Source organism: Hypanus sabinus, chromosome 12 (genome assembly GCF_030144855.1).
Source record: "Hypanus sabinus isolate sHypSab1 chromosome 12, sHypSab1.hap1, whole genome shotgun sequence".
Lineage (NCBI taxonomy): Eukaryota > Metazoa > Chordata > Chondrichthyes > Myliobatiformes > Dasyatidae > Hypanus > Hypanus sabinus.
This window is the reverse complement of record NC_082717.1, coordinates 17600336-17613131: the sequence shown is the minus strand read 5'-3', so window position 1 is coordinate 17613131 and position 12796 is coordinate 17600336. Positions and strand designations below refer to the sequence as shown.

The 12796-nt window shown below is 46.1% G+C and overlaps 1 protein-coding gene across 2 annotated transcripts in view; it reads left to right on the top strand.

The window, feature by feature from the left end:
* crim1 (cysteine rich transmembrane BMP regulator 1 (chordin-like)) overlaps window positions 1–12796 on the top strand; it is a 262131-nt gene that overhangs the window by 134212 nt on the left and 115123 nt on the right. For both annotated transcript variants that reach the window (XM_059985617.1, XM_059985618.1), the window contains exon 5: window positions 1128–1249. In XM_059985617.1, the coding sequence (XP_059841600.1) occupies window positions 1128–1249 (122 nt within the window). The remainder of the gene's footprint in view (window positions 1–1127; window positions 1250–12796) is intronic.

Below are 12796 nucleotides of genomic sequence, written 5' to 3'. Positions count from 1 at the left end.
GGTGAGGGGTAAGTTTTTTTACACAGAGAACAGTGGATGTCTGGAATGCACTGCCTGGTATGGGAGTAGAGGCAAACACATTGGAGGCTTTTAAGAGATGTTTGGATAGGCACATGGATGGAGAGATACGGACATTGTGTAAGGAGGAGGGATTAGTATTTGCTGTTTTTGGTTTGCCCTTTGGCTGGTTCGGCACAATACTGCGGTCCAAATGGCCTGTTCCTGTGCTGTACTGTTCGATGTTCTGTGACGATAAACCTGTTTCTGATTTGGGTTTCTATCATGAACCAGAAGTGGAAAGGGAGGAGGGAGAGGGAAATCGTGGTTGGGTAGAGGGGAGGGAATGGGGAAGCACCAGACAGCCATTCTATAATGATCGATAAACCTATTTTTTGGAATCAAATGACCTTGAGTGGTGTCTCAGGGCTGGCTGTATCTGCAGCCGTGTCATCCCGTTCCCTCCCCCCCCCGGCCCACCTTCTCTGCTACCTGTGCCACACCCCCACCATGGCGCTCCACCCTTGCCATTCCCCACATCCTCTGCTTCCACCAGATTTACAAAGTTGCTCTCCAGTCCACATTGACAAATTCAGTACTGTGCAAAGGTTTTAGGCACCCTAGCTAAATTAATGTCTTTGCACAGTACTGTATGGCATGACATTTTAGAGCAAGACCCTTCATCAGGACTCATAGATGCTGCCTGTCCTGCTCTGGATTTCCAGCATCTACACAATCATGATGAGCTGCTCCACTGCAAGGTCTCTTCGAGGTATGCCTACCCTGAGGAAGTTTGAATCTTCTCTTTCTTAGATGCTGAGTTCCTCCAGCATTTTGAGGTGCTTGCCCTGCTTTTCCAGCATCTGCAGCATCAGCAGAGGTTTTTCTGCCCATCCTGTCTGCACTGAACACAGTGCCAAATTAAATGAAGTAACTTCTGCCTGCACATAATCCATATCACTCCATTTCCTGCAAATTCGTGTGTCTCATGCTCTGGAGTGTGTCTCCCTATAGCCCATACCCTAATGTTCTCTCGGAGACTTGAACAAATGCATCAGTTGCGCTCCTACACAGGCCCAGGTCTCGGCGTACTCCTGCCTCCCACTCATTGTTTCTGGTTTGTACTCCAGGTGCGAGTGTTTGCCGGGAATCTGCCGCATCCCCAAGTGCGAGCCTGGCACGGTGCCTCGGATTGTCTCTCCCGGTGATGGCATGCCTGGGAACTGCTGCGATCGGTTCGAGTGCATCAACGGTAAGTACAGATTTAACAAAAAATGCCATCAAAGGTCGCTGTGGAAAATACCGCCTATTTTCCCCGGCAGAGGGAGGGAGGGGGGCCTGTGGCAAACAGACTAGAAGGAGAAGCAGGGCTGTGGAGATGGGATGATATTGGTATTTGTTGATAATACTTCAGTCTAATTAAAAAAGGAGTCTAAACAGCGTTCATATTTTAAGTGTTTGGAAAGGTCTTAAATGCCTTCTACAAAATCTGGTCGATGGCCTTTACAATGAAGTAGCTTTAAATCTGTTTTATTATTCTGTTTACACTTTGCCTGTTCTGAAATACAGGTAAAGAATTTTTGAAGAGAACGGCAATAGGAAAAGCCATTTGTTCTCAGGGCAACCCACACACAAAATGCTGCAGGAACTCAGCAGGTCAGGCAGCATCCAAATAGCCCATGTTTTGGCCTGAGACACTTTGTCGGGACTGCACAGGAAGGGCAGGGTACCAGAGTAAGAAGGTGGGGGGGGGGGGGGGTGAAAGAAGTACAAGCTGGCAGGTGATATGGCAAGCCAGGTGAAGGAGAGGTTAAGTGGGTGGGGAAGTGGGAGGATGGGTGAACTGAGGAGCTGGGAGGTGATGGGGGAGAACGTAAGAGGCTGAAGAAGAAGAAGGAATCTGAAAGGAGAGAAGAGTGGACCATGGGAGAAAGGGAAAGAGGAGGGGAAAAGTGGGAGGTAGAATTAAAATGGATGGCCACTGGGAAATCCTGCCTGTGGTGGCAGGCAGGGGTGAAGTTGCTCGACAAAACAGTCCTCCAATCTACGTCAGGTCCCTCTGATGCACTGGGAACACCAGATTCGGCAGGTAACCCTGACAGACTTGCAAAAGAAGTGTTGCCTGCTTGGGATCTTGAGTGGAGGTGAGTGAGGAGGATTTGTTCTCAGGGTTGTAAACCCTTCTCTCCCCTCACTTCCGTGAGGTTCACTTGGATTGGGAAGCCTTCTCCAGTTTTATTTACCCTCATGACAGTCTTGTTCTGTGTGGTATGAGAGTTTCTGTGTGAACTGCTACAGATCTTGCAGTAAAGGTGCTACAGTGGCGATACTAGACAGAGAATTGCCATAGACTGGCCCAATGGTGAAGGCTCGACAGCAGTGGGAGATACCTCTGAATGACATCGGAAGCTGGGCAGCCCATTCAGTTTATGCCATCTGACAGAGCAATCCACTCTCCCGTGTAAGCTATTCTCCCCCGCATCCAAACTCCAGCTAGTACAGGCCCAGAGTCATCAATCACTCCTCGGGTGTTAACCCTTTCATTCCCGGAATCACTCTTGTAGATCTCCTCCAGACCCAATGCCTGCACATCTTTACTTTGATAAGGGGCTCAAAACTGCTGTCAGTACTCCAACTATGGTCTGGCCAATGCCTTATAAATCCTCAGCATCACGTCCTTGCTTTTATATTCCAGTCCTCTCGAAATGAATGCTAACATTACACTTGCCTTCCTTACTGCCGACTCAACCTGCATGTTTACCTTTAGGTACACAAGGGCTCCCCAGACCCTTTGCCACTCTAATTTTCAAATGTTCTCCCTGTTTATAAAATAGGCTGAACCTTTATTCCTCCTCCAAAGTGCATGATGACACAATTCCCTACAATATGTTTCATCTGCCAGTTCTGTGCCAATTCTCCCAGTCTGTCTAAGTCCTTCTGCAGGCTCTCCGCTTCCTCAACCCTACCTGCCGCTCCACCTGTCTCTGTACCTTCCGCAAACTTGACCACAAAACCGTCAATTCCACCGTCAGACCGTTGACATATAACATGAAAATAAGCGGTCCCCACACTGGCCCCTACAGGACTGCGCCAGTCACCAGCACCCAACTTATTTATGGAGACGGGAGGGGAGGAAAACGCTAACCTTACTGGAAGGAATGTATTTTGCAAAGCTTGAAGGATGCCTTGGCTATAACATTTATTATTGCTGTGGTATTCACAGTCAACATAGCAACACTGTGCACCAGCAGAAGTTAGCTATTTAAATATAGCCCAATGTTTAGACCTTGAGGCAAACTAAATATAGTGAACGCTGCGCTGTGTCTCACTGAAATGCTTGGCACGATGACAGTAATGTCTGGAAGGATAAATGAGTCCAACTGATAACTACACAATTAACCTACACTCTGTGCGCTGACATTTAGTCAACTCTAAAAGAGAGCAGTTCGGAAACATTTTGGTGTTTGAAGCTTCCCACACCCTCTCATCACACTTTTGGTTCAACAACACAAAAGCGAGACACTGCATTTGTGAAAATTTAGAAAGCAAACGCCTAGCATTAACAAAAGAACTAGAATGATTTCTGCACGCCACGGATCGCTGGGAGAGGTACAGTTGTGTGTGGTGAGAGAGGCTTCAACAGAAGCAAGTGGGGGCAGTCAGGGCAGTCTGCACGCCAGAGGTGGGACGCCAGATTGTGTGTAGCGAGAGAGGTTTCAACAGAAACAATTGGGGGGCAGTCAAGACACCCTCTGCACCACAGATCGTGAGGAGATGTTGGATTATGTGTAATTAAGCACCTGGCAAGGGCCAATAAGAAGAAGCTAGGTTTAAGCAGAGTGGCCATGGTGAAAATGCTCAGAGCTTCTGACAGAACATATATTGAGATAATCAGGGTTTTAAGCTGATAGACGCTCAGCTGAAGGTACTTGATTCAACCTATCAGCTGCCTACATATTTATGAACGGAAGAAATAAGGAGCAGGAGTAAGCCATTCAGCCTCTGAAACCTATCCTTCATTCAATGACTGATTTGCCTCGGGGTTCATGTCCTCTTCTGTACCGGTTCCTAAAGCCTTCAGCTGGTTTATGTGGAAGGGAGACAAGTGCAGTACTGCCCTCACCTGACAAACACATACCTCAGGAGGTAATGGAGCTCCATCACATGCGGCAGCCAGGCCAGCTTCCCTTCCAATCCTTGTCACCATGATGGGGCGGGCGGGGGTTTGTTAGTTCAGTCCTATTCAGTGCCTTGAGCATTAAAAACCCAGGCTCCATTTTTTTGCTGTTCTGAGGAAGTGCAGCAATGTTTGAGGTGCAGCCTTAGGACATAGAACAAAGAACGTTACCGTCCCTTTGGCCCACAGTCTAACACTTCCCTTCTAGATAAGATGTTCAAAACCTCTTTAGACCCTCAGATAGATTCACAGAGCAGGGGGCTTCTCCCTCATGTCAGGGGTCATGCGAGTCTTCAATGAATACTTCCGAAAGAAAGCAGTTCATCTGCCCATTACTTTGTTGATGTGGGCGGAATCTTACCATGCTCACAGTGTTTCCCAGGTCCCAGGTTACAGCAGAGCCCTCACTTCAAATGTACTTCACTGACTGTAAGGAATGACCTTGAAAGGTGCTGTATAAACAATTTGCTTTCTTTGCAGAGGCAAATTACATTATGTCATGGAAATTTTTAAATATATATATCTACAAATGCTGGAAATCTGAAACAAAGACAGAAACACTCAGCAGGTCAGGCGGCATCTGAAGAGAGAGAAACAACATTAGCGTTTTAGTTCAGAGGATGGGAGCTCCAGTTTTTCTCTCTCAGCAGCTCCTGGCTGAACTACTGAGAGTTTGCAGCAGTTTCTGTTTTTGTCTAAAGATTAAATAGATGAAGTAGATTTATCATATGTACATTAAAACATATAGTGAAATGTGTCATTTAGCGTCAGATCAAATCAGCAAGGAATGTATTGGGCAGCCTGCAAGTGTTGTCACATTCCTGCCCCCAACACAGCATGCCCACAGCTTACTCACCTTTGTCTGCCGTTGAAATCACATGGTACAAGCTCGGAACCAATCCCCAGTCGCTCATCAGCCACTGAGCTAAGCCCCAAGCTTTGCCCTAAAGACAGACCAGCAGCCAGGCAGGGAAATGCTTGAATCTTAGGCACATTCCAAAGAACTTGGCTAAGCAGCTTCTCACTTCTTCCCCTCTCCCCCCACCACCACCCCTGCTTCTTATTCTGACTTCTTAAACCTTCCTTTCCAGGACTGAGAAACGTTGACTGTTTATTCCTCTCCGTAGATGCTGCCTGACCTGCTGAGTTACTCCGATGTCTTGTGTTTGTTGCTTTGGGATTTTTATTTTATTGCAATACAGCGTGGAACAGGCCCTTCCAGCCACCCGGCGATCCCCTGATTTAACCGTAGCCTAATCGTGGGATAATTTACAATGGCCAATTACCCTACCAATCGGTTTGTCTTTGGATTACGGGAGGAAACCAGAGCACCCAGAGGAAACCCACAAGGTCGTGGGTAGTACGTACAAACTCCATGCATGCGTGAAATGAACCCAGGTGGCTGGTACCGAAAGCATTGTGCAACCCCAACTTTTCCTGTGCTTATGTTGTCAAAAGATCATTTTCCACTCACTCTCCCCATGCCCATGCTTTCCTTGGGAGCTCTATTTAAGTCCCATCACTGAAGATAGTTGGGCAAAGGTGAATTTTGGTTAACTACTGCCACAGTGCAGACTCGACTCTTGAGCCTGCAGAGGTTTCATTGCAAGCAGCTAAGCTTCCACGCCAACTATTATCAGAATTTAGTGGTGTTCTTTAAGCCAATTAGTGGTTACATAATTTAGTGGTGCAGTAACAAAGACTTGCAGTAAACTGAAGCTTCCCCAGCTGGAAAATAGGTCACGCATGGAGTGGTAGAAGGACAGCACAGAAAGAGGCCGCTTCAGCCGCTGAGTCCTGCTCGGCTCTTTGGTAATTCCTTGCTACCCAGATTTTGTCCACTTACAGTCATCGTTATTATTATGTGCCATTTCCTATGTCGGAGGCAATCATGGTCCCATAACCACGGCAAACTTTTCAACAGAAGTGGTTTGCCAGTGCCTTCTTCTAGTCAGTGTCTTTACAAGACCCCAGCCATTATCAATAGTCTGCCTGATGTCAGTGATCACATAACCTGGACTTGTGATGTGCACCAGCTGCTCATACGATCATTCATCTCCTGCTCCTGTGGCTTCATGTGACCCTGATGAGGGGCTAAGCAGGGGCTACACCTTGCCCAAGGGTGACCTGCGGGCTAGCGGAGGGAAGGAGCATCTTACACCTCCTTTAGTAGAGATGTATCTCCACCACACAACCCTCCACTGACAGTATTTACCCAAATTAAACACTACCGTGCCAGCAGTGGTAGTGCAATCGCTCGAGTTGAGCATGATATTTTCCCAAAGGGTTGTCTGTCGGTGGGACCTCAGGTGCCTGTGGAGGTCGATCTGGCATCCACGTATCCTAGTGCCGTGTGGGCACCAGTCAGTGGTGCCCGTGGTTAGTAGCTGGGTCCTTTGGGTGTTCAGTCCCTCCTTTTGCAGCTGACACAAGTTCTCTGCGGCACCCCAATAGAGGAGCAGCTGTCGCATCTAGGATTGTACCACAGTAACTAATCATGAGGTTTTCAGCCTACTGAAGAGTGATCCACACATAGAAGGCGATTCCATCAGGCAAAAATAAATTCTGGGATCATTTGACAATCAGATTGATGCTTTGATGGATAACATGTGATCTCCCTGTAAAGCAGGAATTCCCAACTATTTTTTAATGCCATGAGCACCTGCTATTAATTGAGGGGTCCACGGACCCCAGGTTGGAAACCCCTGCTGTAAAGTGATGAGACCGTACTCAATGAACCTTTTTCATCTGTATCTCCCCAGTCCCCAGTGAATAAGATTGTTGCTGACGCAGAAAATGAATGCCTTCTCTGGGCTGTTGCAGCATTGGGGTTATTCCAGGCAAGTGTTTCCACACCAAGACCTTGGAAGGGGCAGGAAGAAGGGGTGAGGGAGAGGTCCCTGTCTGGTGCTATCTGAGGACCATTCGAAGTGCAACACTGAATTGGTACCAACACTTCGTCTTGGGCAAATTGGCACGTTACAACCTCTCAGATCCAGCAGTCTCCAGTGTTCTGTTGTTTGCCTTTATGCCTCCTCCACACCTCTCTTTTCTTCATTCACTTACTTTAGTTTCCACCGTGCTGATTTAGAGACACAGTTCTATTCCTCCATCCTAGTCTTGTCTGACTCCATGAATCACCAAAACCAATGTCACTGTAGGTGTACGTTCATCAGGACTGCAGCAGTCCAAGAAATCTGCTCATCATTGCTTTTCCGAGAATTTTTATTTACAGGATGTACCAGAGACATTCAGTCCTCTTCCATCCTTTTTGGCCCTTTGCCTCTTCAAACTATCATCTCCCAGCTTCTCACTTCATTCCCTCACCTGTCACTTTTCAACTTGTTCTCCTTGCCCTCTCCTGTACTACCTTTTCTAGCTTCTTCTCCCACTCCCCCCCCACCCCACTTCCTTTCCAGTCGCGGGGCAGTGACTCAGCCCGAAACACCAACCGATTATTCCTCTCCACAGGCACTGCCTGACCTGCTGAGTTTCTCCAGCATTTTGTGTGGAACACTCGCTCTCTCGCCTGGGGGACAGGGCACAGTCTAGCAGAAGTAGGAAAACAAGGACGCATTGAAGGGGAGTAACATTAATGAGAAGCAGCTTGATTCATTCAGAACCTCACACACTTGTGATATGCTTCACTTGTCTTTAATGGGTTAACAATGCTAACAGAATAGCAGACAGTGGCATGTTGTGTGAACTTGTTCAGCATTCCTCAGCTGAAATTGCCAAGTGGTTCTCTCTGTGTCAATTATCAAGAAGCCCTGTTGATATCTAGTGGGGAATGCTAATATTGGTGAACGCAACACTAATGATATTGGTGTTGGTGTGGGTTTATTAATGTCACGTGTAGCAAGATACAATGAAAAGCTTGTCTTGCATCCTGTTTATACAGTAAAAACAGTATACCAGATAAGTTAAAAGGAAAGGTTGAGTAGGTTATGACTGTATTCCCTGGAATGAGGACAGATTTGATAGGTACATAAAATTATGAAAAGTATAGATAGGGTAAATGCAAGCAGGCCTTTCCCACAGATTTTGGGTGAGACTAGATCTGGGTCATGCATTAAGGGTGAAATTTATAAGGGGAACATGAGTGGTGAGAATGTGGAACGAGCTGCCGGCAGATGTTTTGGATGCAGGTTTGATTTCAACATTTGAGAGAAATTTGGCTAAGTCCATGGATGGGAGGGGTGTAGAGGGCTATGGTCTGGGTGCAGGTAAATGGGACTAGGCAAAATAATAGTTCAGTGTGAAATAGATGGGCCAAAGGGCCTGTTTCTGTAATGACTATCAAATCATTACACAGTGTATTAAGCTAGAATAAGGTAAAACAATAATAAAGTGCAGGGCAGGTAAGGTATAAATTGCAAGATCATGGCAACACACACAAAATGCTGGAGGAACTCAGCAGGCCAGGCAGCATCAGAGTCTCGAGGCACGAAACATCAACTCTTTTCCATAGATGATGAGTTCCTCCAGCATTTTGTGTGTGTGGCTCGATTTCCAGCATCTGCAGATTTTCTCTCGTTTGTAAGTACGAGGTCATAATGAGGTAGATTGTGAGGCCAGGAGTCCATCTGAACGTACAAGATGTCTGTTCGAGAATCTGATAACAGCGGGGTATTGAATCTACCCTTGGGCCTGGTTGTATGTGCTTTAAAGCAACACAGATGCTGGAAACCCAAAAAGCAACACACACAAAATGCTGGAGGAATGCTGCCAGGCTCCCCTAGCATTTTGTGTGTTTTCTGTGTACTGTGCCTTTGTGCATCTTGTACTTCCTGTAATATAACTGAGAAATTCCAGGGTTAATGATAAGTCTGTATGACGCCAGGCAGGAGACTGGGGGTGGGGGGGGGGGGGGGTTGGTTTTCTGTGTGTGTGTGTGTGTGTGTGTGTGTGAGAAGGTGGGGGGGGGAGGGGACCTTCAAGAGATTATCTAGTCTCAAATTATCTGCCACCATTGATCCTCATATGGTTGGGGCCTGTCTGAGAGTGTGGAGAAATAATGGACTGTTACTGCTAATCGCAATTCCCCTACACGACCACGTTCCTCACAGAGACGACCAGAGCAAAGGAAAGACTGTTTCTGTTTTGTGCTGACTTACTGCATCTGCACGGTATGATGCACAACCAGAAGGGAGAGTAACTTAATTCAAGATCCCAGATTGTTTAATGTCATTTCCAACACACAAGTGTAATGGAGAACAAAATAATTATCTCTGAACTGTCTGAAAAAGCTGATGTGAGTCATTCCCATCAACGACCACCGGTTTGGATTGCGGTTCGTAGCCAGCTCGTGTATAAGTTGTCTCTATATTTGTCCTGCTGTCTGTAATGGAATATATTCTAGCCGAAAAGGCACTTTCATCAGTTTGATTTTGAACAGGTGTACATACTGTTGCTCTAATAAACACGCACACACTTACAAACGTTGACATGGGCATATCGCGTACCGACAAGTGCTGATTGACACTTGTGCAGCTGATTTACATTTAGGTCACCAGCAGTGCAATTCAAGATTGTTGTCACTCTTCAGTACACGAGTGCAAAGGAGGACAAAATGATTGTTACTCCCGGTCCAATGCAGCATAAAGAAACACACTTTAAACATAAAGAACACAATAAAAAAAGCACAATAAATATAAATTCTTAACATTAGATTAGATACATAACTGAATTGTCTGTACATAAAGTGACACTTGGCACAGGAGTGCCTGTATATAAAGTGACTGACAAGAAAAGAGAAGGTGGTGGTGGTGGGGGTGGGTTAGTGGGTGGAAGTGTTGATCGGCCTGACGGCTTAGGGGAACTAACTGATCTTGAGTCTGGTGATCCTGGTGTGGATGCTGTGTAGCCTTTCCCTGTGATGGGAGTGGGACAAATCCTGTCAGTTTGGATTGGCAACAGCATCTCCATCAGTATGGATGCACCCGGAGGCTGTGAGTGCTTAGCTCCCTGCTCTACTTGCTTCACACGAACGACAGGAGGCTAAGCACAGCTCCAATGCCATATTTAACCTTGCTGATGACATCACTGCCACAGGCCAAATCAAGGGTGGTGACAAATCAGTATGTAGGAGGGAGATTGAAAATATGTCTTGAGTGGTGTCATAACAACAACCTCTCACTCAAGTCAGTAAGACCAAAGAGCTGTTTATTAAGTTCAGGAAGAGGAAACCGGAGGTCCATGAGCCAGTTCTCATTGGAGGATCAGAGGTGGCGAGGGTCAGCAATTCCTCAGTGTGGTCATTTCAGACAGCCTGTCCTGGGCCCAGCACATTGGTGCAATTACAAAGAAATCACAGCAGTGATTCAGAAGTTTACAAAGATTCGACATGACATCTGAAACTTTGAAAAACATCTGTAGGTTTGTGGTGGAGAGTGTGTAACTGGCTACATCATGGACTAGTAAGGAAACACCAATGCTCATGAACAAAAAAATCCTACAAAAAGTAGTGGACATGACCCAGTCTATCAAGGCTAACACCCTCCCACCATTGAGCACATCTACACAGAGCGTTGAAGCAAGAAGTAGCATCCATCACCACGGACCACCACCACCCGGGCCATGCTCTCTTCTTGCTGCTGCTATCAGAAGCCTCAGGACTCACACCACCAGGTTCAGGAAGTTATTACCCCTCACCCATCAGGCTCTTGAACCAGAGGGGATAACTTCACTCCACTTGCTCCATCACTCAACGGTTCCCACAACCTATGGACTCATTTTCAAGCACTCTTCGTCTCATATTCTCAATATTTATTGCTTATTTATTTATTATTATTATTTCTTTCTTTTTTTTAATATTTGCAGTTTGTTGTCTTCTGCAGTTGAGTTGTTTGCCCTGTTGGGGTGGTCCTTCATTCATCCTATTATGCTTGGTGGATTTATTAAGCATGCCTGCAAGAAAATGAATCTCAGGGTTGTATATGGTGACGTAACATACTTTGATAATAAATTTACTTTGAACTGTCCATAAGTAGGATAGGTGAGGTCCTTCATGATAATATAGTCACTCTGGGGTATTGAATTCTGAAGTTTGTTTCCAGGACTAGAGTGAGGTTTTTTTGGCAATGGGTTGCAGTGGCGATACATGGCCGTACCCCACCTTTTGCTGCATGTGACACTTACCAAAGCAGTCTTGCCACACACGCACACGGGAGCCAGGAATGGAGAGCCGCAGGGGGTTCAGTGGGCATGGTTGTTTGGGGTGGAAGGGGGTCAGGGGGTGGGGAGAGGGGAATGGGCTATGGGGTGGCAAAGAGAAATCCACCCTGAGTTTATGAATGTGTTCAGGTTTGAGCTTCTTTTGTCATTGCTCAAGAATTCACAACACAGACAAACAGGGCAGCAGCACACAGGAGTAGACAGACAGACCCCGTGATGACAGACGTCCTCAGATTCCTGCGGTTTACCAGCCTGAAACTCATTTTCATACCAGGGCTGGGCTCCACCATTGAAACGAGTGCAAACATTGCTGGCAATGAACATCATGAGGGCCTGCTTCTGTTAGGAAGTCGCCACAGACATCTGGAGGCCACACATCGAAGTAGTGCAACTCTGCCAAGAAATTAAGCCTTATTTTGCCCTCTTTTACTGAAAACAAAACAAAGGCTTAAAGTTTGGTTGTGCTTCATAAATATTTGTGGGATGAATTCTTTGAACTAGCTCCACGATGGTGACTGAAAGGGGAAGTAAGTTTTTAATTCTCTTGTGTGTCAAAATATCTTAACTCAGTCTCATGGACTCCTTTCTGATTAGTCATATCTTACTCAGGCTCTGAAGACTTTTAACTCTTCGCCCTTCACTGTAGTGATCCTGGAGCTGACGGCATTGGTAGTTTCAATCTTATTATTTAGAAGTGGTCCTGCAATATATATTTTTAAAGTCACACTGTAGAAGAAGGCCTTTTGGCCAATTTAGTTCATGGTGAACTATTACTCTGCCTAGTCCCATCAACCTGCACCTGATCCATAGCCCTAAATACCCTCCCCATCCATGTACTTATCCAGACTTCCCTTAAATGTTTCAGTCGAACCCCCATCCACTACCTCTGCTGGCAGCATGCTCCACTCTCTCCCCATCTTCTGTGTGAAGAAGTTCCCCCTCATATTCCCCTTCAACATTTCACCTTTCACCTTTGACCCATGACCTCTGGTTGTAATCCCACCAATCTCTGTGGGGAAAAGCCTGCTTGCATTTACCCTATCTATACCCCTCATAATTTTGGATACTTCTATCAAATCTGCCCCACATTCATCTACATTCCAGGGAATAAAGTCTTGACATATTCAACCTTTCCTCAAGTCCTGGCAACATCCAGGACTTTATATATTTTATATGTACTCCATCAATCTTTTTGATAACTTTCTTGTAAACTTCTTTCATTTTTTTAAAGATTAGCTTTAATTGTCCTGTGTGAGCAAGGACTGCAACAGTTGAAGAGGTCTGCTCACGCCTCTTCTACTTGACCAATTGAGGAGGAAGGCAGGCGATAGGGGCTGAGAGAGAAATTGGATCAGCCTTGATGAAATGGCGGAGCAGACATGATAGACCAAATGCCCTAGTTCTGCCCCTGTATCTTATAAGAATGAATGCCAACTCTGACAGGAC